This window comes from Amphibalanus amphitrite, unplaced genomic scaffold, assembly GCF_019059575.1.
Source record: "Amphibalanus amphitrite isolate SeventyFive unplaced genomic scaffold, NRLGWU_Aamphi_draft 000025F_arrow, whole genome shotgun sequence".
NCBI lineage: Eukaryota > Metazoa > Arthropoda > Thecostraca > Balanomorpha > Balanidae > Amphibalanus > Amphibalanus amphitrite.
In genome coordinates this window covers 398,580-424,339 of record NW_024881521.1, presented here as the reverse complement: position 1 = coordinate 424,339, position 25,760 = coordinate 398,580, and the positions used below count along the sequence as shown (strand labels likewise).

Sequence of the window (25,760 nt, the reverse complement as noted above, 5' to 3'; positions counted from 1 at the left end):
GCTCTCTGCACACAGCATGGCACGTATATTGGCCTCCCGACCACAGCTCACGCCCTACCGGCAAGTGTCGTGCCGCGCTCCAGTCCCCTCCCCCAGGTCTAGTCACCAGGTCAGCGACTCCTCCGGAGACAGGTCAGATTACCCGGAGAGGACCGGACGGCCGGATAACGGTACGCAGCATCGAACCCGACAAGGCAATCTTATGGATAGTCTGTACGGTATTGGATAGTTTGGTATGAAGGTGTATGTGTTCGTATCAGAGGCGCGAGGAGGTGGAATCCAGTACCAGCTTGAAATAATTGAACGAAGGCGCCAGGTCATCAAAAGGGCGGAAGCAGAGGCGAAATCGTTTAGGCTGGTTCACAACGGTAGTTGCTGAAAAGGACAGGAATAGATAAGAAACAGCCTGTCCATGGCTCATTCGAGACAGATGTCAGTTGTCACAAATGTACATCGACAGGGCACTCGGGAAAACGATCAGCTGGATGCGACATTGGGGACGTTTGGAAGGAGTGGTGGACGGGGCAGCGGGAGGGGTGATAAGTGGGACCAAATGCCTTAAGTAGGGCTAGGACCAGGGCAAAGTAAGAGATTGAGAGAGATTCAGGGAACAGACGGCGGGAAAGGCCAATGCTTACTTGGTGCGCCGGACTTGGGTCTTGGCCAGGACGTCGGAGTCGACACTGCCTCCCGGACTCCCTGGATCTGACCAGTCAGAGCTGAAGGAGAGGAAGTTGAAGCACCAGGTTGGTTCGGTAGCTGGTGGTTGGAAAAAAAATGACAGGAAATTAGCATACTAAGAGGAGCACCCGGATCAGAGGAGCCCACCCACCCGTGGAAACGACTGGCGAGCACGCGCGGGGGCGCCGAGCGCGCACCCGTCCCGGCAGGCGCGCAGACATCAACCAAATGCGACAAAATATTGCACACTCCACTGACCATGGCTAGCTCAAAATGCGCACATGAACAGCCAACAGCGACCGGTACGATTAACATGGCGTGTGTACGACACAGACAGACATACATACATTGCACGGTGGCCGCCCCGCCAGTATCAACGCAGAGTACATGGACATCGATCGGATGATAACAAGATAAAATATACGTCGCGCTGTGTCACTGCCGCGCGGCCAGCTGCGAGCGTGGAACCCTCTGTGGCGCGCCCACGACTCTCACAGTCGGCTCGGCACTCGCCACCGGCAGGTACGTTGGTATAGACACCCCGGCCACTCGTCCGCTCATATCCCCAGCTGCCCGACACCGGTCGGCGCTACCCCGCGTCACCCTCCCCACACTGGATTGATCTGTTTACAAACAACAGTGGCTGCACGGGCCCGCGGAGACAGTCTCTTGTCACTGCCACAGCAGTCCCCGTAGTGACGATTCGCTTCACCTAGCTACCACCGTAAATCTATCTATTGAGTCAGCTCTGCGAGTCCGGCGGTGCTCCCTCGAACACAACGCCGTCCCAGCCGGTTTGATATAGCTTGTGACGAGTTTGACACCCATCTCTGAAAGGGTGTACAGTAACACCCGTCTATGAATGTATTAGGGAGGTCCACATGTCTTACCCCGTTTCGGAACCCGTCTGAAGAGACACAGCGCGTCCCTTCCGAAACTCGGAGGGGAACTCCTAGTCAGGCCGCTATCCGTGCCGACCCGCGTCAAAGTTCCGGTGGCAATGCCCTCCGACCCGCACCGAGGCCTACCAGTCTGAGCTCAGCCCGCGAACCTGGGAAGATTGACTTTCTGAGCACGGAGCGATCACATGTGGCGTTTTCCCAGCTGCCGGCAAAAATAGAATCTGGTTGGTTGCCCGACGACTGGCTGAGGTGCTCCGATGAGCCGGATTTGTCCGTGAGGACGGACCACTGGAACCAATACACGGAACTGCCGTCCGAGGCCCTGGCCACCGCGGACACTGCACTACAATGAAAGCGCGAGCACCCGCCCGAGTTTGAACTACAGACTACGTACCGCCCCAGCTGAGCAATGGCATGAGAGAGAGAGAGAGAGAGAGACGGTATATTTTCAGTACATGGCTTTGAGGATTCTCTCATACAGCACATGTTCCATGCAGTACAAAACGCGCAAACACCAAACACGTTCTACAGTTCCATACACATGTCTTCATTGAGGAGTGAGGTCATGTACGGGATTGCTGATTTTCTTAAGCGAGCACTGCAGCAGAAGGGCTGCAGCATATCCATGTTGCGAGTGTTCCGTCCGCTTACATCTGCTCTCGTAGGTGGCAGCATTTCTCGGTGAGCCTCATTTTTTAGCAATTGCCTCGCCTGTCGGAGGGACATCTTCTGTCTCCTGTCTGCAAGACTATCCATTTCAAACCTCTGTAGTAGATCCTGGTAACTATGTTGAAAACCTGCAATAATTTTTAGGGCCCGTTTTTGCACGCTCTCGATTTGTTTAGCTTGAGAAGCAGTAATACCCGCATGGAAGACTGGTGTACAATACTCTAAGAGCGGTCTAATATAGGTCGTGTAGACTTTAACCAATTGGTCTTCAGGTGGTTTGTATCGTCTCAAGATGTAGAGCATATATAAAGCCTTAGATGCGCGCGCCACAACATTTTTGACGTGTTCTTCCCACGTCAAATTATTTGATATATTTACACCTAAAAGTTTGGCTGTACTGCAGATTGGTATGCTGTCACCATTTATCGTGATGTCCGGTAAGATCATGGGTTTCTTTGCTGTGCAGAAGTGCATCACATGACACTTATCGGTGTTGATAACCATCTTGTTTTTGTTTGCCCATTGGTGTATGTCGTTTGTCACAAGTTGTAAGGTGCTCGTTTCATCTATACTGTCGATTGAGCACGACTGAAAGATGGTCAAATCATCAACGTACTTCAATCTCTTTTGCGTGTTTCTTGCAGCATCATTAATCATGGCTAAAAATGCGATAGGCCCGAGCAATGTTCCTTGGGGCGTACCACATGTTATTTTCTTCCACCCACTCAAGGAACCATCCGGCATCTTTACGCGCTGTTGCCGGTCTGATAGAAAGGAGGAGACCCACTTGGTGTATTCAGCCCTGAGTCCCATCGAAATCAGTTTCTGCATCAGTATAGTGTGGTCAACAAGGTCAAAGCCCTTCTTGAAATCAAACATAACCATGGAAAACAGCGTACCTTGTTTTTCCAGTTCAGTGAGTAGGTTATGAAGCAAACGAATGAGATAATGAGAGGTTGAGGCTCCTTTGATGTTACCATACTGATACTGATCTATCGCAGGTCTAATGTCCGCCGCAATTAACGGTACAACTATTTTTTCCAGCACTTTGCTAAATGTGGGTGTTAGACTAATGGGTCTAAGTTCACCAGGTGCCACGGGACAGGGCTTCTTGGGCACAGGGGTAACAGTTGCTTTTCTCCATATCAGTGGAACGTGACCCTCTCGTATCGACCAGTTGTAAATGTGAGTGAGTGGGACGGCTAGTTCAACAGAGAACTCCTTGAGAAGTCGTACTGGTAGTTGACATGGTGAGACCGACATATTAACCCGGAGATGGGCCAAATGATAGGCCACTTGCCATGGCTGCAGGTCCATTGCACTTCGGTTCGCCGGTAAGTATGACGGTAGTTGTGAAGCATCCAGCGGTCCATAGGTTGTGCAAATATTTGCGAAGAAGTCATTGATGTGGTCCGCTGTTGGAGCATCCGACGTTTCCGCTCCAAGGCGCCATGGCTTTGGCTGACGATTTGTTAGGATCGTAACCTGTTGGTACCAAGAACCTTGTCCATTTTCTAGAATTCTTCTCATATGTCTTTGGTACCATTTAGTTTTGGCATTTTCAATTTCTTTGCGCACCTTTCCCCTCAGAGCGTGAAGTCTTTCAAGTTGACAGCGACTCTGGCAACGATCCCTTTCATCGGGCCCCGGGCCCTGCGATCACGCCGTTCCAGTAGAGGACCAGGCGAAACGGCCGGCGGATCCTATCGTATCACTTCCTCAAAATGATGGACTATGACCAGTCCATGTCTATCGAATGGCGACAAACTTTCCACGAATAGCCGAAACGGTGCCGACAGGTATAAAGTATCTTATGTTTCACATACGATTAAAGACGCTAGAATCGATTGCCTATGACCATGTGTGGTACAGATAAATATAGCACGTTCTCCCCATATACTCGATTTGTTTTACGGATTATCTAAACCTGTTTGCGACTTGGCGGCGAAATATCAAAACAAAGAAGAAAAGTTGACTAAAATGGCAGCACAATAAAAGGCTGCTTAATTAGAAGACCGAATAATTGAAGCGGAGTATGCATGCGTCCCGCATATGGATAAGCAGTAACAAATATGCACTACAATATCTCAATACATATTTGATTCCTTTTTTTCAAAAGGACGATATATTTAATCCCGTAAAAACTGCTATGCAGCTTCCTGTCGCAAATTGGATAGCAATTTGGCGTCGGGTTCACTGCACCTTTGTTTCGGTAATCTGACCAAAATAAAGTGACTCATCATAAAATGAGATGGTGCTCCCCTAAAAGCTGCTCAATAAATACTCTGATCACGATTGGACTGACGGCACCATCCCCCGAATGCCACCAAACATCACTACGCGGACCTAAACCATAACCGATACGCTCCCACTAACCAGACCGGGCGCTATCCTCCGTCACTGCGCGCACAATCACACCGCTAGCACACGACACATGCCTATCGAAAGACAACAATACCTCCCCGGGCCCTGCTGGCAATAACCCAGGACTGCGGGGGACGCCAGATGAGGTCATCGCCCGAACCCTCCACGAGCTCATAATAATAATCTGCGCGTGCGGCTCCACAGTCTACCGGCGACCGACGGACGGGCCATTTGATTGTCGTTTGCCGCCTGAGTGATTGAGTGCCAGACTCCAGAGCGCTGGCCCTGGCACCGTGGTGTAACTGCAGTGACTCACGGGCAGGTAACGTCACGTGGTAATGCCGTCACAATGCAACAACTAGCGCGCTCACCGCCGGGGCAGCTGGGCCGCTGTGGACTGACCCTCTGTCGCCAGCGCAGCTCGGTCGACCGCCACCCTCCACTCCGTCTAGGGCAGCGGCCAGGGCAGTCCGGTGAAGTCGACCGGTCCGCCGAGACCGGCGTCCGCCTCCAGCAGTGACATGATGACGGCCATGGCTGCCTCGTCCTCCTGCGCGTCCGCGGCCGCCGGACTCTGCGCCGCCTCGGCCGGGCCCGGCAGCCCGTTCCGGCCGTGCAGCGCAGGCGGCAGCGGCTGCGGCGGGGGAGGGGGAGGCCGGCCGGCCGGCGACACGCCTCCGCCGGCGCCCTCCTCCGAGGCGGGGTCGCGGTCCTGCATCACCTCCGTCAGCAGCTGCTGGCTGCTCAGCAGCTCGTCGTCCTGCCGGCACACGGACAGTGAGGTCAGACGGGGTCGGGAGCTGTCAGACATCGCTGGCTCAGTACAACTCAACAGAGCAAAATGTCAAATTGTGATGTCAGCAAACTGTTGAAGAAAAACAATGACCAACTGCTGCTGAAGTGTACAAAACACTGAACTAATTGCTATGCAACTAAAAAAAAGGAATGAGTCGTACGTAAAGCACTAAATCGGAAGTACACAGGAAGTTACTTTGGCCTACACCACGATGGTCACAACAGTTAAAACGAAATCCAGATATTTATGGTATGATTAGCATAGCAATGAGATGCAAATCAAAGATGTGCCACGGTGGAGTATGCAGCTAGTTACCAAGTAAAAATATAAGTTGGATACGGAGTGCAGAACTTAAGCACGATGCTTACGTAAGCACCAGAATCTATGAACTAAGTAGAAAAGAAGAAAAGTGCGAGCCAGACCCGGCTTACGGTGTCGAAGAGCGTCGAACCCGAGTTGGAGTTTTCCCTGATGTTCTCCAGCAGCGTTTCGACGTTCGAGGCGGGGCTGGCGGAGGTCAGGGAGGGAGACGGCCGCCGACTACTGTCCAGCACCTGGCAAAGAGAAGATGGATGGTTAGAACAGAGAGAGGGACGGAGGAAGAGAGGAGAAACAGGAAAGGAGGGAAAGACATCCGATTTGCAGCCTGTCCTGTGACAATCCCACCGTATCATTAGAAATAAGGAAATGGGCACCAGAAGGACTAACAATTGAAAACAAGCATTCATCAAGAACCGACATTCTTCTGCTGAAGTTCCCCAAAGCTGTTATCAAGTCGGAGGTGTCAACTCTCAAAGGCTCGATAGTGTCACTATTGTCAAATATAGCACGGTCCGTCGGTACGAATTGTAATTCGACAACACGCCACTGACTTCAGACCGTACCTCGTCCGCAATCCGCCGTCCGATCTTGCTCGCGCTGATGCTATCAAACTTGTAAGCCGTCTCCCCCGATATTGAGCCACCTGAAAACGCAACATAAAAAATACACGACGTTAAGCAAAATATGTAATAGTTTTAAATCAATGTGCAGCTTCCATAGCACATCACACATGAAGAAACTGTGCAATGGCAGCACAACTCGCTCATTCTGCGGTAGCATTACGATTCATGTCGACACGGAACGTCACTTCCTCCTCCCGTACTTTATGCCCATGACGTGAGCAGCTAACTTTGACTGCGTCACGAACCTGTTTCGGAGCCGTCCAGGTTCAGAGGGGAGAATCCGCGCAGCAGATCGTCCTGGACGGGGTCCCGTGAACTGCGGGAGCCGCCAGGCCGAGACGGACTGCGGACAGGGTCAGACCAGGTCAGGTCGGAGCGATGGGCAAGAGCAAACATGTGAGCCATGAACATCCATTAACCCTATTAGTGGCAGGGGGGGGTTGTTTTTATCCACCCCTCAGGTTTTTCGGGAATATCTCCGAAACCGCTGAAGCTACGATGCTGAAATTTTCTGACTTTTCCCAAAACTAAATTGGGCACATTCCCTGAAAATTTCAAGTTCACAACTTTACCAGGGGCGGCTCCAGAGCACTGGGAATTGGGGGGTCCTATTCGTGAAGTGAGTCATTTGGGCGAAGATCACGATGCTGCACCAGTTTTACGAACAGTGAATAAAAGGTATCATGTGATAACATATACAGTTATTGTGCATCCTCTTTTGACACGTTTTTGCTATAATAGGCGGATCCAGGCGTCCAAAAAGGGGGGTTATGTTTTACCTCCCAACATAGGTGCCCTGACACCGCCTATGCATTACCAATACAATTTTAGTCGTTCTCTCATAAGAAAATTATAACATAACAAGACCATTACCACCCTTTTTAGAAACAGTACCAACAAAAACCTTATTTACTATACTTTTTGTGTACCCCCAATCTCAATGATCTGTATCCGCCTATGATTTTTGAAAATGCATATTTTTAGGATCCATGTGAATTCCTGGTTCATTCTCTATCGATCGGCAAAAGTTGCGTTAAGATTGGTTCAGAAACCTGGCCGTGATAAACAGTCTAAAATGTATCTGCAATTTGCCTGTTTTTACCCCCCTCTGCCCCCCCCCTATTGACATTTTTTAATTTTTATTTTTTAGAAATGTAGATCACGTTGAGCGAAATCGAATGCCGTTTGAATTTTGAAAATCGGCCCAGTAGATCTCGAGATATCAAGGGGGGGTCGTAAACAGCCCCCCCTGCCACTAATAGGGGGTAGCCAGGAGCCTGCCACTAATAGGGTTAAAAGTCGGACCCTCGCATCAATAATTGTGGCATAAATCGGAAGCATTGCAATATGATTGTAGAAGCGCACGCTTACCTCGGGTTCATGATTTGATTTGATGCTGAAATATACTCCAACTCCTTCGTCCACGGGTTTTTGAACGCTTTCCACTTCGTCCGCACTGTTACGAAGGAGTTGTTCTTCACTCGAAACTTGTATACCTATAAATAACACAGATCGTCATTTCTTATTTCGTTTCAATATGCGGCAAAGCAGTGGACTACAGAGAAGACCATCGCAAGAGTCTGAAAGATTTTTTTTTTCAAGATAGAGTACTTCTATGCACGGTACGCAGGTGTATCATGAAATGTTCATATCAGCGTGCTCCTTCAATGACCCATGGTCACATGTGATGCTTTCAGATCCCGTGTACCTGCTCTGACCTGTGGTGTGACCTCTCTGACCTTCAGTTACCCTCACTACGGCCCTGACCTGCGTCTCGTCGGCCGGCGACTGCAGGCAGTGGCGGTGCGTCTTGGCTATACGAGCGATGTCGTCCGGATGACACAGCTCGTATATACTGGTACCGACCAGCTCGTGGGGCAGGTAGCCCAGCGCCAGAGTCACCCTGGGGGAGTCAGAAAGGTAGGTAAGCTCCGGGAGAGAGAGAGAGAGAGAGAGAGAGAGAGAGAGAGAGAGAGAGAGAGAGAGAGAGAGAGAGAGAGAGAGAGAGAGAGAGAGAGAGAGAGAGAGAGAGAGAGAGAGAGAGAGATATATGAGGGTAGAGTGAGAGAGGCGGCCGACGACCGATGTCACAAAGTATCACGTGTCAGCCAGTCAGTGTCGCCTTCAAGGCGGAGAAGGTGTCTATTTTAGTCATCTGTTGCTTCCGCTTACTCCAACCAGTCACATCGACTGCGCCACTTTGTCAGGAATGTAGCCGATGACGTGCAGGCAGGCTCCTCTACGGGGCTTACAGAAGAAGGAATGACATCATACACCTATTGGCTTAGCATGTAAGTTAATTACGGGTGAGTTGCTCTCAAAACGGGTTCGCATTACGCGCTAGAGCTCCGTCGTGTCGCTCGCCAAAGCTCGCGTTATTGAGTATGTAGTCTAGTCAGCATTGATGGCCATTGCCATATTGTCTGCTTAGTCGCGACGTGACGTGGTGATCAACAACGGATGACGTCAAACAGCTGGTAATTCATTGCAGAGCGACTCTCGCTGAATCAGACCCCAGTGATGAAAGTGACATTCTCCTTTATCGAAGCGTACTCAGAATGTTAGCCGTATCAGGTAACTAGTGGGATGTGCAACGCTCTCGCGACATCAAACAAACGATGGTCTCTAGTTTCCAGAGGAAATGAAGACAGATCGTACCTTCGGAAATATCAACTAATGAAAGGATCTATGAATTAATATGCGGAACAGGTTGTTTTTTTCCCACAGCCAGAGAGGACGATAGTCACCGCAGTGAACATTCTCCCGTTCAATTCTCTCGGGAAGGTTATGTGAGGAAAAGGGTAAAGGCTGGTATATACACAGCTTCCACGCGTGCAAATCACGTTTCGGTAATCTCAATTTTCATTGGAATACATGGCATAATTTTCGTTCGCAGCTCGCAACATATTGAGTTGTGAGTTGCGAACGAAAACTATGCCGAATATTTCAATGGGAAGAGCGAGACGCAATTTGCAAGCTTGATCCAAAAACCTCCAGCTATACACAACGTAAAAAAGATGGAAATATTTGAATATACTGCCGATCTCGATCCAAAGCCCCTCTGTCATGCTCCCGAGCCACTATCCGCGGCTGTGTAGCTCACCTTTGGTCGGCGTAGAGGAACTTTCCGTCGGTGGTGTGCCGCGAGAAGAACTCGAGCGGCCGCGTGTTGGCGGCGTCAAACGGTGCCGTTACCATCTGAGAGTACAGCCGGCCGATGGCCACCTGACGGTGCAGAACGGATAGGTAGTGTCACGGTAGGGCGGATCTATTGCACGGGATCAAACGGAAGGGCAAGACCTGCCTGGGCACGTCCTGGACGCTGCCGGGACACGTCATTCAATTGTTTACTAGGTACCGCAGCAATGAAACAAAAAGTGAATAATAGCGTGCACTGCTGTCACGAATATAGGCATACTTCATCGCAGACACTCGTACTGTTTGCGTCCAGGAATCATAAATGAGCAATATGTCCAAGCCGCCCCGACTCACCAGACAGGAGAGGTTGCAGCCCTCCTCATCCGGCTCCTTCTCCACGTCTCCCGAGGAGGGCACCCACGCCTTCAGGTAGCCGGCGCAGTGCACGATCTTGAACCGCTTGTCTGGCGGAGCAAAAAAAAGTTAGAAAAAAACTCATGAAGCTACAACAAAACATATTGCTACCCATCCTCTCTGGACTCTTTCAGATGAACTGAACTCCTGAGTTGGTTTCCTCATTTCAACTGAAACCGTTAAGGCAAAACGTAATTAACGATTAACTCAAGCCATAAAACCTCGTCAAGGCGGCTGAGTGTTGGTCAGTGAGTCCTCCCGGTGACCACTGCCACCCCTCCACCGCACCTTGTGACACGCTGCGACCGTTTCAGCCCGGCGACCGTCTTACCTCCGGCAGCCGAGAATCGCCGCTGTCGCCGCTGCCCGGCCGCCGTGTCCGACTCATCCATGGCAGCCGCACCGCCGCCGCCCTGCCCGCACTTCATCCGACAGAAGAACGACCGCATCGAGCCGGGACACAGGCTGTTGGACTCGCTGGAAACACTGGTGGGGATCGGCAGCAGCGTCTTGGAGTCGATCAGCTGACTGCGGGCCGTCAGGTCGGACGAGGCCAGCTGTTCTTTTACCTTGCCAACATCGCGCGGGTGAAGGATGTCGAACAGGCTCTGGCCGATTAAGTCGTCCTGCGTGTAGTCTAGCACGTTTTCCACAGACTTGGAGACGTAGAGTACCCGTCCGCGGTCGCAGCCGACCACGAACACGAACCCGTCTGCGGCCTGCAGTATCAGACTCTTCATGTCCTGGTCGGTGACGAAGGCGGGCTTGCACTGGCCCTCGACCGCCGACGGCGTGGAGTTACGCAGCATCTTCATGTGCTGCACCGTCATCCGCAGCACGGTCAGCTTGTCCAGCTTCCTTGACTGGCACATGGGGATCAGCTGAGACAGCTCCGAGATGTAGCAGTTCATCTTGTCGCGGCGACGTTTCTCAATCTCGCTGTGGTTTTGTCTGTGGTGCAAGGTGTTTGGAGTGTGAATGGAAAACTGTGAAGGGATTCATTTTTAATACGTTACATTATGTTTGAACTGCAGTGACTCATTCATCCAAAAAAGCGCAAAGCTTATGAGTCAAGATATTTGGCAATCTAGTCCGCATCGCGCGACATTTCCTTGCATGTGCTAGGCCAATTTTATCCAAATTTGCCAATTTTCGGAGACAATGTAACCCACTAACGATATCAAAGGCCAGTTCAAAGGCAATAAGAAATCAACAGTAACCTTCAAGGAACACTCAATGCACGCCAGACAGTATGTGAGCTCTGCCAGCCTCCAGCAATGCCCGACTGAGGAAAGAGCATGGCTGCCTACTTTTTCGACGAGCTGCCTCCGGAATCGGAGGACATGCGCGAGTACTTGCTGCTGCTGCCGATCGAGAGGTTGTCGTCGTCATCGTCACTCTCTCTGTGGATACAGACGGCATTGGGTCAGACACGTCATCCCTGACGGGCCAACATCAGGTCAGCAAAGTCATCGTTAACGGTTTTTACATCGGGTCACACGCGATATCACTAAATAAGTCGCCAGCAGAATAGGTACACAGAAGAAAATTGAAAACTCGTAGGCACTACGTAGGATCTGCAGGGAGTGCGTACGAAGTAAACCATCCAAACAGGAACGTTTTCAGCAACGTGCTAGCACATGCCTGACCGGATTTACGGTAGATCAACGACTACGATAGTTTCGATAGTTTCTCCTAAAATGTACGTTTAAGGCAAGGCTGCAGGCTGAACAAAGCAAAGCAGCTATAAGTCAAAGCTTCAACACATCGAGCAGCATTCATCAGTGAACAAACCTGCTGAATAGATGATGATCTTCTAGTTTCCTTTTGGTGCCAGATCGGTCTGATGAATTTGACCCGTTTTCACTCATCTCGATCTGTGAAGAGTTACCATCAAAATCAGCGGCATCCCTAGAGCATGGGTGGATATCAATAGTATCCCTGCCAGCGTGTCAACACTGTATTAGGGCAGATTTAGGATACCAACATTTTATAAAATGGTGACATTTGAATGATTGGTTGGCAGGGAAAGTTAAGACTTGAGCATGTGAAGTGTAAATTTTCACTTTAAAAATAATGCTTTTTAACATATCTGAGGAGATCTTATCAACACCATTGGCATTTAGCACACTACCTACATATTTTATTGGCCTTTTCTGCACTGTATTCATTTGTTGTTGAGCTTCTCTGTGAAAAGCTACAAACTTTGTGCATACATGCATGTTATACCTAATGGAAGATACTAAGTTCCAGCATTCTAAGCTCTGCAAACCACAAGTGAAGATTCCCTTGGCTGGCACATCTAGGATCCAGGGTTCACTGGCGGTCGCAGGGGGGGGGCCACGGGGGCCATGGCCCCCCCTTCGGTGCTGAAAGGTGGGGCCATACTATCTTTTGGCCCCACCTTTCAGATCGAACAAAAGTCCTAGAAAAGCTTTTCGTATGTTTCATTTTCTTTCTTGCGCCATCAAAGGACGTAAATTTCACTCATGAGTGGGCTCAGTTTCGCATTCTGTCAATTTGGCGGTCAGCGTCGCTGGCAACGGTTCACGAGTATGGCCGGATCTTATATGGAATATCAGCGTGGGTTTACTTAAGGCTCTCGTAGGCCCAGCATTCAGCAATGGCTGGCATGAGACCCTCTTCGGCAGTGGCGGGTGGGGCCCTGCTAAAGGAGATTGGCTCCAAGACACTAAAGTAAGAGTAAGACCTCATGGGTTGGTGCTGTGCACCTCAGAAGCCCGGTGGTGGTGCCGTATGCCGGCTTGGTTTCTAAGGATTAGCGTGGGACCTTCGGGGCCTGCATAGAGTTTGCATGAGCTAGTACGTAATCTCAGAGGCATGTGTGTAATGTGTACACAGTGGCGGTCGCGACTCGCGAGGGCCGGGGGGGGGGGGGGGGCATCAGGGCCATGCCCCCAAAGGTCAATAAAGGGGGCCATCATATCATTTAACCCCCCTCAAACAACCAATGGGCCCCCATATAGGTGTATGGGGCCCTGGCGATTATTCGATCGTCACGAGGCTAAAAAAAAAAAACACGCCAAGCTATTAATATAGCTCCCACACCCGTCTTTGAGCGTCCTACACTGACCTCTGAGGGAACTTCAGTGGCGGTCAAGCGCCCACGTTGACCGCTAAGAGCCTACATCAACCTCTGAGGTCCCACATCTGGCCTATGAGGGCCTCTAACCGGCCTCAGGGGTCCCAACCGGCGTCTGAGGGTCTCACACCGGTCTCTGGTGGCCTTATTTCTGTCTCTGGTGTCCCAAGACGAACCTTTAGGTGCCAATGAGGGCCCCGCACTGGCTGCTGAATGCGGGCCTCTAAGGGTCTGCATTGGCCTCTGAGGAGGGCCCATCTTGGCCTTTGAGGGCCCTCTGCTGGCCTCTGGGGTCTAACGACGACTCATGCCGGTCTTTTAGGGCCCCACGCTGACCTCTGAGGGCCCATGTTGGCCTGTAATGAGTAAGGACCCACATTAGCCTCTGAGAGCCCAACTTGGTCTCTGATGGTCTCAAACTACTGGCCTTTGTAGTTTGCAGGCCCTGTACTGGTCTCTGAGGGCCCTAAACTGGCCTCTACATGAAAACATACATGGGTGGGTTTCTGAAGATCAGAGGGCTCACGCAGTCTCCGGCACAGCCTTACGTTGGTCCTGATCGAGATTGCTTTACGTCCTGATGGTCCCGCGCTGATTCCCTCATATTTCGACGTCGGGACCTCATGAGCCGGTGTGGGTCCTGGGGCTGGCAGAGACTGATGAAGTCCTTAGGGCTCAGGGCTAGTCTTTTTAGCAGTAGGACTAGGCAGGTTGAGTGAGCCCCAACAGAGCCGTTGCGAAGCCCCGCAGGAGTCGCGCGCGGCCCTCAGATGCCAATTCTGAAAGCTCGGAACCTGTGGGGGTCAACAGAGGTCGGTGTACCTACTCTCCCGCCGCCACACAACTTAGGTACCTATATGGGTAAATGTCATAGTCTAAAAATGCTCTCTGGGTTTCACATGCTTGTTCAAAGCAAGAGGTATCTGTACTTTTTAGCAAGAGGTATCTGTACTTTTCTGAATTGTTTTATAGTGGTAAGGTCATGAATCCGCGTGCCTGACCCAGGCGCGGATACAAGGGGGGGGGGGGGGGCATGGGGCCATGCCCCCCCCCTTGGCCGATTTTTTTCAAAAATAAAATAAAAAGTTAAAAAGCTGAAAAGGGGGCCTCCTGAAAATAAAGTGGCTATTCATGTTGAGATGTTGCCTGAACAGCTAGATAAGCTCAATAGACGCAGTTTTTTTTTGGGGGGGGGGCCCAACAAGTGGGAAGATGGGGCCTCCAACAGGTGGGATTATGGGGGCCTCCTGGTTTCTAATGGCCCCTCCCTTGGAGATTTTCTGGATCCGCCCCTGGCCTGACCTTCCAGTATACCTATGCTACACCGATCCGTCGTCATGGTGCAGCGGCCCGACCGGTGGGCACACCGTGAGACGGTAAATGGAACTGGTGATTTTGCCTTAAATTGAGCTCAAAGATTTCACGCAAGAATGAGATGGATGAAGCAAAGTAATGCCAACTGTGCAACGCCTCGTGGACGTAAAAAATGGGCCTTGGTAACAACTGGATTTCCATTACGTCATGGGTGATGATGTCACACCACGGGTGACGTTTCATTGCTGCTGCTGCTGTCCACGGAGGGCAGCGTTTGTGAGTGGAAAACAGTAGCAACATTGTAAATGAAGGCAGTATTGGCGCTTATGCTACATATGAAATTTATAACAACATATTGACATTAGTGAATGTTTATTTTTGTTGCTTTTCATAAACCCTCCATTTCAGGGTCTGCATGCTAAATTTCTGTTATTTTAGAGTCAAGCTATTGTACTAAGGGATTTATTTTGGCAATTTAGTCATTTGTTAGGTTATAAGGCTGCAGAAACTTTTAGTTGAGGTTGGTATCCACTATCCAGTTGCAGCTATAATTGTGTCATATTTTGTATCATTTTCTGAACATCAACATGTAAACACCTACCTATATGAATTCAAATTTTGTGATTGTAGAAAAGCAGTTACCCTCACATTGCAGCGGGGATTAGAACAATTAACCACACTTGTTATACAAAAAGCCTGTTTGCCATCAATTTTGGGAATCCAAATTGGGTATTGGTAAGGTAGATGTAGCACAAGCTGCCCGATGCACGAGAATGGGTCTTTCTAACCAAACCTTACCTGACCTGACCTACAACATACAGCCTTAAACCTAAAATTTACAACCTACGACCTAGTCCTACGGTATGACATATCACAACAGCTTGTGCTACGTCTGCTACCATGACCCAACTTTGTGCCAATTCATACCAACTTGGGATGACAGTCACTGCAGATGTGTGCTGACCATGCAGGTCTTTGTTACAATTGCAATTCTATTGTGTTACAGGTTCGGCGTTCTACAGCTGCGACCCGCCATGGCTGGGCCACCGCGGCGGCATCACCTTCAGGGTGGACCTGCCCGTGGCCACCTGCCGGTCGGACCCGCCTGCAGTCCGCAGGGAAGCTGCCCTGCGAGCCATTGCAGAGCTCCCGCACCCGGACGTCACTATCTGGTCGGACGGCTCGGCTCGCGGCGGACGGAACAGGGCGGCGCAGGCGCTGATCCAGTTCCACCACCTCAACAGAGAAGGGACCGTGCGCGCTCCTGCAGGGGCGGTCTGCTCCAGCCTAAGAGCAGAACTGACCGCCATGCGCGAGGCGTTCGCGGCTGTGGCCGGCCTGGGGGACGGGGAGTTGGCATCGACCAAGTCGGTCCGCCTCCTCACCGACTCAAGGTCTGGGCTCCAACTACTCGGCCGCGGCCCAGCTAACCAGACCATGGCCCTGGCCGCCGAGGTGTGGAGGCTGCTGAGTGCTGAGCACCCTCGCCGAGAACGGCACCGAGACGGTGCTCCAGTGGGTGCCAGGCCATGCCGGGCTGGACGGCAACGAAACCGCCGACCGCCTGGCTGGCGAGGCCACGGCGGGCGACCAAGACAGCGCACCGATCGACCTGTCGAGTGCGCGGGCCGCCGTCACGCGCCATGTCCGAGAGCTGTCGCGACAGAGGGCAACTGCTGCCCACCCGCACCCGGACCCCACGCCTGGCCACGACTCCCTGGCGCGCTGGGGTCGGTGACGCTGTCCCAGCTGAGGACCGGCACATCACCGCTGACCCGTGACACGCTCCACAAGATTGGCCCGGAAGCCGACGACGAATGCCCCGCGTGCGGGGAGCCCGACAGCGCGGCGCACCTACTGACCGATTGTCCGGCCTATGAGGCGGCCCGCCGCCGCCGCTGGGGTGTCGACCCTCGCCTGGTCGACGTCCTCGGCGGCCCGGCGACGAAGGTCGTCACCTTCATCGAGGATGTTGGGCGGACCGAGCCGCCGCTCGACCCGCCTGCGCCGCCGCCCCCCTGAGCGAGTTGGCGATGGGATGCAGAAGAAGAAGAAGAAGCAACTGCCAGCGCGCCACGGCGGCGAAGCCGAGTTCCGCCGCTGGACCGCCCGCGCAATGGCCAGCACAGACAAGAGACAACCGAATCACAACACCTACAATTACGTTATTGTTATGGTATTGACATTGTTACAATTAACCCTGCTCTTTCGAGCGTGGATGCACGCTGAAATTGTCGCATAATTCCATGCAGCTTCCACCCTTCTGCAATACAAAGTTTGAATACAATGTAGTCTTACAATAGGTTTAGAACTTATGTGCAGATTGTCGATGCTGGTTGACTTGATGATTGGAATTGTGTTTATCTGTTTCATCTGTTTTGACTTAAATATATGGCCATGGACTATGGCCTACCTTGGGAAGTGTCTCTGATTTCAACAAAACATTTTTCATCAGGATACGCTACAGGGTACATAGTACATGCGTAGTGAAAATTTTGAGCATGTATGGGTGCGCATGTGGAGATGTAGACTGCGAATGAGACGGACTACGACGGTTTTTGAACCAATTAAATCTGATTGACAACGTAATGTAGGACTAAAAACTGACTGTCAGAAGAATATTCACAGAATATTCACTTCACCCGTTACAACGAAAAGGGAAAGTCAGGGAACAGAGGCAGGGTACATCTCGAAGATCAATCAAATTGCAGGTGCCGATTGGTTATGGATCATCGTAGCTCAATGTACTGCCTTGTGCTGCTTTATTGATTGAAATTGCTTCCAGCTTGTATTAAAAGAAGTCATTATGTAAGATTTTAAAAAGGTTCTTGAAAAATTTAAATACTTTGAATTGATATTTCTGCAGAATAATACACCCGTATCATTCTTTACATGTCAATATTTGTATATTATCTAGCAGGTAAGAAAATAGTGGCCTCAAGTTTCTAGAAAATATCTGATTTTGCTCTCTGGGCCACTGCAGATCCCTAAAAAGTTAGGAGCCGTCTTCATTATTTAATGTATAAAACCAAATAAATTATCACTGCTCAAAAGTGGAAGAAATGACAAATGAAAAAAAAAGTTTTCCTACAGCGTTGCAATCCAGATTTCAAGATAGTGATGGGCGCACTAGAAAGCAAGTAAAAGTACTCCACAAGGTAAAAGTAAGGAACAAGAATATCCTTATACTGTTTCAGAATTCGGTAACAAACATTTTTTGTGTGTTTTAAATACCCGAACGAATCGATTCCAGAATCAGTCTTGATGATACTATTTGGTTTTTGTATGGTGTTGGTGGTACTTGAATGACCAAAGTCAGTACATGTCCATCACCTTTCGATATTTCCGTGGTGCTCGCTCCCATTTCATAGCTGCTCACGGTGTTTTCTGCTGACGTCATATGGTGCTGCTCCACTAGCGCCACCATACGGCGTCAGCTGGCGAATTATCCAGTTAATACCAGAGCCCTAAAAAATTAGCCGATCACCCCCCCCCCCCCCTCCTCCCGGTGACGGATAGATGTTATGTCCTGCGAGTGTGACTTTGGCCCCCCCCTTTTGCTAGCGGCTGCGACCGCCAGTGCCAGGGTTCCTGTCTTTCCTATTCTCTTGTGCCACCTACTTCTCTTGACACACAGACTCAGAACTAAACCAGGTGATTCAGCCAGGTGAGCAAACAAGATGTCACATATCTATATGACTGCAGTGCAAAACAAATGTCAGTGAAATATGGGCCCAAAACTCTTGCTTTCCTGTTCCTGCTTTCTAAATTTTGTATTAAACGTAACCAGTATGAAAGAAGCGAAGCATTGAATTCATTTAAATTGCTTTCACTTCACACTTTTCACAAAGCTTCAAATCTTGAATATGACCTTGTTATATTGATATTTAGCTAATGATAGTCTCAGCAGTAAACAGCACCACAGGATTCCTAGTGTATCCCTCATATGTCCACCTCATTTATTGCTGGAAAAAAAATTAGGAAAGCAGTTAGGTACCCATCAACCACCTAAATCATGTGAATCATTGATCAATTAAGAACATTGAAATGAAAAATGGTATGATCTGGATAGTTGAGTTCAGTTTTAATAATAATTATTACCAGCTGCAAATTTTTAAGCACACAAATATATTCATGCACAACATCAGCAGTCACATGAAAAAGAAGCTGCAAATATGTTAATTGTAAAATACCAGCAATCCTGACACTTTCAGTAGGCATCGGCAAAGCTGGCAGAAACTGCACGGTAGGTTGGAGGCGGTACCTATTAGGTTTTAGGTTGGTACATTGAAGGTTGATAGATTCTGGTTGGTATGCAGTAGGTTAATAGCAGGCAGGTTTTAGGTTTATAGGTTGGCAGTTAGAAGGTGTAAGCAAGGTAGGTAAGGTAAGGTTAGTTTGGGCCAGATATCGCAACGCCAATGCCAGCTTTCCTGATACCATATTTTCAATGTAACTGAATACTTAAATGAATGGTTGGTGAAACTTGTGAGAACTTAACTTTATGAGTTATGACTCAGGCCTGAAGATAATATGTTCAATTCACAAAGATCAATATCTCTTGAGCGTGCATTTATTTAAGCCCCACCACAAACTGAAAGGTAAATGAAGACAGTATGAGTAAGGCATAGCACGGGATGCATAGCGCGGGATGCACATGCACATGCCAAACACATGCGGAAACCAGAGACACATGCGCATGCTCAAGACCGTGCACATTTACGTATACATATACAGCACATCAGGAATGTAAACAATTAAACTAACAATCATCCCCTTATCTTTTTTGTTCAATACGCGAGTCACAACAAAACAGGTCTTCAACGACACCTCCTTCAACAACGATACCGTAGTCATCCTCATAGTGACACCTAACCCGATTCACAGAATACCCGTCTTCAGCACGTCTAACAGAGCATTGGAAGATGCCGTCCTCTTGGTCAGACTGTCTGCCAGCTGCTGAGAACTGTCGACCCAGCAGACCCTGGTCACCTCGCCAACTTCCAGCATCTGCCTAATCCTGGCTATGTCAATCCGAAGTCTCTTGTCCTGCACCGCCTTGGTTGAGTACAGTGCCCTGTACAGCCCTCTGCTGTCTATGTAGCACATCACACTCATGTCTCCTGACCCGTCATACAGTGCCTCAGAAATCAGCGCAGCCAAAAGGACAGCTGCATCAGCACCATCTTGAAGTGCCATGCACTCTGCAGCCAACGTACTTCTCACAATGCGCTTGATCTTTGCTGAAGACCAGGCAAGTGGCGCGCATCTTCCCCTTTTGTCTCTAAGGAACACAACGTATCCTCCCTGCGAGGACCCATCTGGAAGATTGCCGTAACTCGCATCGCTGTACACTACCACCGAGCTCTGTGACAAGTCCAGATGAGGATATTTCAGACTAACCCGCGCCGACTGAGCCTTTCGAACTACCTTAGCAGCCCTTTGTAGATCAGCTACCTTTGGATCCCTAATGGAACAAGAGAGATCACAAACATCAAATGAAAGATCTGGTCTTGTCTGCGTGGCCAGCCAATTGATTTGTCCTGTCACGCCACGGAGGCGGGTAAGCTCTGCAGGAGAGAGCTCACTGTCTTTCTGCATTCGCCTCTCTGGTGAGAGATTTGGCTCTTGCAGCTCCTCAGCCTGCGGCATCTGGTGAACCTTGATCACCTTATCAGACTGCTGGTGAATGTGCAGCCCAAGGTACTTGAAGATTTCAGATTCCTCAGAACCCAGGAGGAAGACCTGCCGCAGCTTCTCGATCACCTCCTTCTGGAACCTTGAGGAACCACACCACAGGAAATCGTCCACATGACAGGTGATGATGCCCTCAAGGCCGTCCTCAGCTCTCCAGTAGAAAAGCGCCGCATCAAGTTTGCTGGCCACCATTCCCAGTGCGAGGAGCTCCCGTCTGACACGCAGGTACCAGTACCTGCTGGCATCATTCAGGCCATACACGCACGTCTTCATTTTCCACACATGTGACCCTGCGTTAGCCTCAGAAGGCGGGCGCAAGAACACCTCGCGTTCGAGAGGAGAACCCTGAAGGAACGCTGCCTTCACGTCGATACTATGACAGCTCCAACTCTGTGAGGCTGCAATGGCGAGCACCACCCTTAGTGACTCCTTCCCGCACGTTGGCGAGTCAGTCTGGACTCCAGATGTGTCCTCCTCAAAACCTCTGGCAACAAGTCGAGCCTTGATGCGTGAGCTACCATCAGGATTACCTTTTTCAGTTATCACCCAGCGGCAGCTGATACAGTGTTGTCCTTCATCGGGAACAGCGGAATACACCTCATTCTTTTCCCAGTTTTCTAACTCACACAATTTAGCCGCCATGATGTCATCCGAGGTGCACACCAGTACGTCTTGATTCAAAGGCTTCCAGTCATCAACATCCTGCCAGTCTACACATTTGCCAACTTCATCACCATCGTCAAGAACATTCAAAAAGGATTTGTACTTCCCTTTGGCTTTCCCAGCACGACTCAGGACTGTGGCACTCTTCCAATCAGAGGAATCACGAAGAACATAGGTAATGCGCGACTTAGCGCGAGGTATCGAGGGTTTGTCACGAACGACGACGCCACCACCGACCACGACACTGGAATCTCCGGTGGCATGAGCTGGCGAACTGGGTTCCGGACCAGAGCCACCATCACTGTCCATGGCATTGGACTCTCTGGTAGCCTGAGCTAGCGATCCGGGTTCCGAACCAGAGCCGCCTTCGACATCTTGCAGACCGCCAGTGGGTGATACCGTCACCAACTGGCGTTGTCTTGCGTCCCCAGACACCGTACACGAAGTAGACCTGGAGTTCTGCTCATCATCATCGGAGTCTTCAGCAGACTCCGGGATCGGAGCACTACTGATCTTCTCCAACTTCTGGGTCCCTGGAGCCGGATCCGAAGTTGACATCCGGCCTCGCTTTGTCAGTTCCCGCGGCTCACTTGTGTCGCGCACGACAGCGCTTGTGTGACACCTGTAGTACACGCCGCCATGTTTCACCAGGATCTGCTTGTTTTCCTGTCCAATGACGACACCTGGACCTCGCCACTTGTCATCTTGGTGACGTCGGTACAGGACGACATCACCCGAGCAAAACCTCTCACCACTGGGACGGACCTGGTGAAGAAGTGCTCTCTGCAACTTCTCGCTCGACTCGTTCTGAATGAACGTCTGCCTGGCAGAATGCATGGCGTTCAGGTGTGTCCTCACCAAATCACTTCCGGAAGGAGGTCCCAGAGCCGGAGGTTTGTCATGGAGACACGCCGGGTTGTTCGGATTTCGCCCAAACACAAGCTGATTAGGACTGAATCCCAGGTGAGTCTCAAGAGAGTTCTTGGCTGACACAGCCCAAGCCAGAGCAACCTCGAGAGAGCATGGAGTGTCATCCATCACCTTCTTCACTGTGCTGGCGATGATACCGTTGTACTTCTCATTGATCCCATTCGACCAAGGGGATTCTGCAGCAGTAGTCCGCACGCGTATGTTGAACGCCTCGGCCATCTCTCGGAACTCTTCATTGTTGAACTCACCTCCATTATCAGACAAGAACTGACCGGGTGCCCCGAACCTAGCTATCCACTCAGTCATGATTGCACGCAGGATCGTTTGCTTGTCTTTGTTTTTCACTACCACGCACGCACTGTACCTCGTGGCCAGATCTATCATGTGGCAAAACCATACTCCAGGTCCCCACTGCTTTAGATCCAGCGCAACGACATCATTGAAGTCGCGAGCCATCCCAAAACCAACCACTGGTCGGGGCAGACATCTCCTATACCTCTTACATACATCACAGGTTTCCTCCACTGAGACAAGCATGCGAAAGAAATCCTTGTCCTGGACGCCAGCATCAAGACACAGGGACTGCAGTTTCACACTCCTAGGATGACCGAACTGACGATGCAACTTCCTAGCTATTTGCATGCGCTCCTTCTCGTTGGCACCCTCAAACTTTGAACAAAAAAGTACCTGCTCTATGTCCTGCCTGGCACTCACACTACCGACATGAAACTTCGCCACAGGTACTATGTAGTGGCCATTTGAGGTCACAGATAGCTTGACCTCAGTGTCAAACAGTACCGCCGTGTCTCGGGAAAAATCTAGCAGCGCATCACACTTCTTCAGCGACTCCTTGCTGAGGAGTAAAGGTATCTCATAGGGAACCACATCAGCAGCCACGCGCACCGTCTTACCGGCTACCAGTGCTGGAAACGTTACTTTCTTTAGAGAAGTAACCTTCTCACCATCCCCAAATCTAAACGTTGTGCTGCTGGGCTCCTCTACCACTCGCTCCGCGTCATCTGAAGACATGGCATCCAAGTGACATTTGTACCACACCTCACCACACACGGTCTTACTACATCCACTATCGATGATACCATAGCCTAGTGTTTCGCCCAGCAGTCCCTCCGTCTTTGAACGTTCAGTTGGTCCACTTTCACATGTATCCCTCGCAAACAACGTCACGAATACCTCCTCGTCCTGTGTGGGGTCATGGCTATCATCGTCACAAGCAGACGCCTCGAACACCTCACCGCGATCGGGGCAATCTCTGGCCCAGTGAAACCAAGAGTTGCACACTGCACAGGTGGTCACATTACCCCTTAAATCCCGTGGATTCTGCCTAGATCTAGCCCTTGTGCGCTGGTTGGCGGATTGTCCAGCAGATCCAGGATCTCTCGAGCCGCCACGTGAAGTCCAGGTAGTCCCACTGCCACGCAGAGGCGGTCGTGAGGCGAAGCGCGGTCCACCACTTCGTCCTCTTCGGTTGAAACCTCGTCCGACACTCTGTGCTCTGCCTCGCTGAACGAAGAGAGTGTCGGCCGCCTGGCCGAGCCCTGGTTCTGCGACTGTATCCACGGGCTCGACTTTTACTGCCACTCTCGCTGACGGCACACCCTGAGAACTACTGTCTGTGAAGATCTTCTTCAGCTGGGTTTGCATGTTTGCATATGTGAGCGACGGCAGAGTTGCCCTTGCTAGCTGTTGATGTGCATCTGAAAGGTTAGCACTGCGAATGAGTCTGTACGCTAGAACACCATCAGGCAACTCCAGCTTGTAGTGCTTTGCCTTCTGATACAGTCTTTCAAATGTGTTGATGTACTCAAACACAGACATGCCAGATGGTCGCTCATATCTCTCGAACGCATCATATGCCTCAAAGGCTGCATTGTTCTCATCTTTCAAGAACAACTCGTCCAACTTCTCTATGAGAGCATCAAGTCCAGTATCACTGTTCAGAATCTCTATTGACACCTCACGGGCTGCATCTCTGGCAGATCCACTTAAGGACAGGAACAGTGCTGGTCCCAACTTGGACTTCTCCAAGCTAGTGAAAGCTTTCCACACTTTGATCTCATGCTTCCACTCTGAATATGGCAAATCTTGACGCATAGGTGGTGGGGCTTTGAAATCTCTAGATGCCATCTTGTAACCACGCTCTGCTACCAATGTTCAATTCACAAAGATCAATATCTCTTGAGCGTGCATTTATTTAAGCCCCACCACAAACTGAAAGGTAAATGAAGACAGTATGAGTAAGGCATAGCACGGGATGCATAGCGCGGGATGCACATGCACATGCCAAACACATGCGGAAACCAGAGACACATGCGCATGCTCAAGACCGTGCACATTTACGTATACATATACAGCACATCAGGAATGTAAACAATTAAACTAACAAATAAACCACTGGAAATTTTACTTTGGTAAGGCTGGCCTAGTCCTTTATGGAATATTTCCAGCACATGTGCAAGGGGAGTAGCCTTGAAAACATCACAAAAATACAACAAAACATGAGTTATCTTGCAATAACTGAACAGAAAGAAGCCTTTAATCAGCCAGTGAAGGTGGGGATCGTGGGGATGCACCAAGGATGAGGATGCACGAAGTCGGCACACGGTATGCGTCAGTTCTCAGCGTTAGTTTCCAATAAAAAATCAAAATCGATCGAGAAATAAACAGACTATGAGCTTTCCTATATCCTTACTCAAATGAAATCCCAATAATGTTAAACTGAAGAAAGTCCAGAAAATGAAAAATATCCCTTTTATGTAGTGTCACAACACATTACAATGTTATTTTATTTACTTATTTATTTTTCCATCGAAATATTCAAGGAAGTAGTATTCAACTTGCATTCATGTACTAAACCTGGGTTTGTTACGACATTAGAGTTTGTGATTATCATTGGATTGGATACTTTAAAAATTTAATATTACAAAAAGTTTGCTTGATTTTTTAGAATATGAAGATAGAATTATAATGAAATTCACTAAGTTGATCAAATTTTATCATTAATTTTGTATCTTGCAGCAACAGCTTTATTTACACTGCAAAACAGTGAGGAAATCTCGTGACGTCAATAAATCTCGATAGCTGCGTCTTGTATGAAGCACGCGCGCAGAAATGAGGTGAAGTAAAATAACATTGACCTCTATAGTAACCTAGACGGACGACTGCCGCGCCGCAGTTGTTCCCGCATGGGGGCGCAGTGGCGCCACCTGCAAGTGGTCAGAAGTTCCCGGTCCCCGTAGACGGTCCATGTTACGTGGGTAACTTTTGAAGTCGATTTTTATGCCAGATACAGCATGCGGATGGCTGAAAGGGATTGTTTTATAACTGAACATGCTTTCTTCGTGGGTGTCCTCGATTACCAACAGGATGGCTCGAGCCATGTAATCAAGTGCATTATTTCAGATGACCCGGACTCTGGCAGTGCATAGCGTATCGAAGCGTAGAGAGGCTCCCTGCCGTAGGTAAGGCCATGCAGTGTACCAGGAACGTACTTGCTCTTTCTACTCAGGTGGTAAAAGCGAAAAGATGATCATTCCAGATCGATGGTGATCTATTTAACCCTCGCCCGTATAGGGGGGGTCGAACGGACCCCCCCCATGGTTTTTCGCGAATAACTCGCGTAAAAAGCGGCCGATCGCGACGAAACTTTCAGTACCCTCGCGTTCATCAATTTCACACCTACCCTGAAAATTTCATGACCCTGACCCAAATGACCTTTGACCTGTGACCTACTACTCGAGACCATGTTTGGCTGGAATCGCAATTCGGCGTATGTCGGCTCGCATTAGCCGCGCGTTTGCAGTCTTTTCGTGGTTTCAAGCGTTCAAACATGTGATATGATGTTGCTCCCATGCATTAGGGTGGGTGTCAAGGTCACCTGAAGGTCAGGTCAGGTCATTGACCTTTGATGACCTCGGTTCACTTTTTCGAGTTTTACATGTTTCTAGGCCAGTTTTTGGAGCTGAATTCGAATTTAGCAACCATATGAACATTTACGAAGTAGTTTTGGTGCCTTCGTAACATGTTACGAAGCTGTCAGAGGCGGTTGCCACCTATTACGAATACCCTTACTGGTTGACCTGACCTGACCTGACCCGACCTGGCCTAAATACATGAAGACATCATCT

At 49.9% G+C, this 25,760-nt stretch overlaps 1 protein-coding gene across 4 annotated transcripts; it reads right to left on the bottom strand.

Annotated features, from left to right (window-relative positions):
• Positions 1–2: 2 nt before the first annotated feature.
• Positions 3–24,432, bottom strand: LOC122393708 (protein cycle-like). Of its 4 annotated transcripts, XR_006258740.1 has the most exons (13): positions 24,326–24,432; positions 11,703–11,785; positions 11,219–11,311; positions 10,240–10,859; positions 9,849–9,958; positions 9,460–9,581; positions 8,124–8,259; positions 7,728–7,852; positions 6,602–6,699; positions 6,297–6,376; positions 5,835–5,966; positions 3,893–5,376; positions 3–1,999 (listed from the first exon to the last, which is right to left on the bottom strand). XR_006258740.1 is itself a non-coding variant. In XM_043389977.1 (12 exons), exons 2-12 carry the CDS (start codon positions 11,777–11,779, stop codon positions 5,065–5,067), a joined length of 1,896 nt encoding a protein of 631 aa, XP_043245912.1. In that variant the 5' UTR covers positions 11,780–11,785; positions 24,326–24,410; the 3' UTR covers positions 4,697–5,064. The 4 variants fall into 4 exon arrangements, 3 of the variants coding, with proteins under 3 accessions (XP_043245912.1, XP_043245890.1, XP_043245898.1); XM_043389977.1 differs by lacking the exon at positions 3–1,999 and having other exon boundaries at positions 4,697–5,376; positions 5,844–5,966; positions 24,326–24,410; XM_043389955.1 differs by lacking the exon at positions 3–1,999 and having other exon boundaries at positions 4,697–5,376; positions 5,864–5,966; positions 24,326–24,410.
• Positions 24,433–25,760: the final 1,328 nt, after the last annotated feature.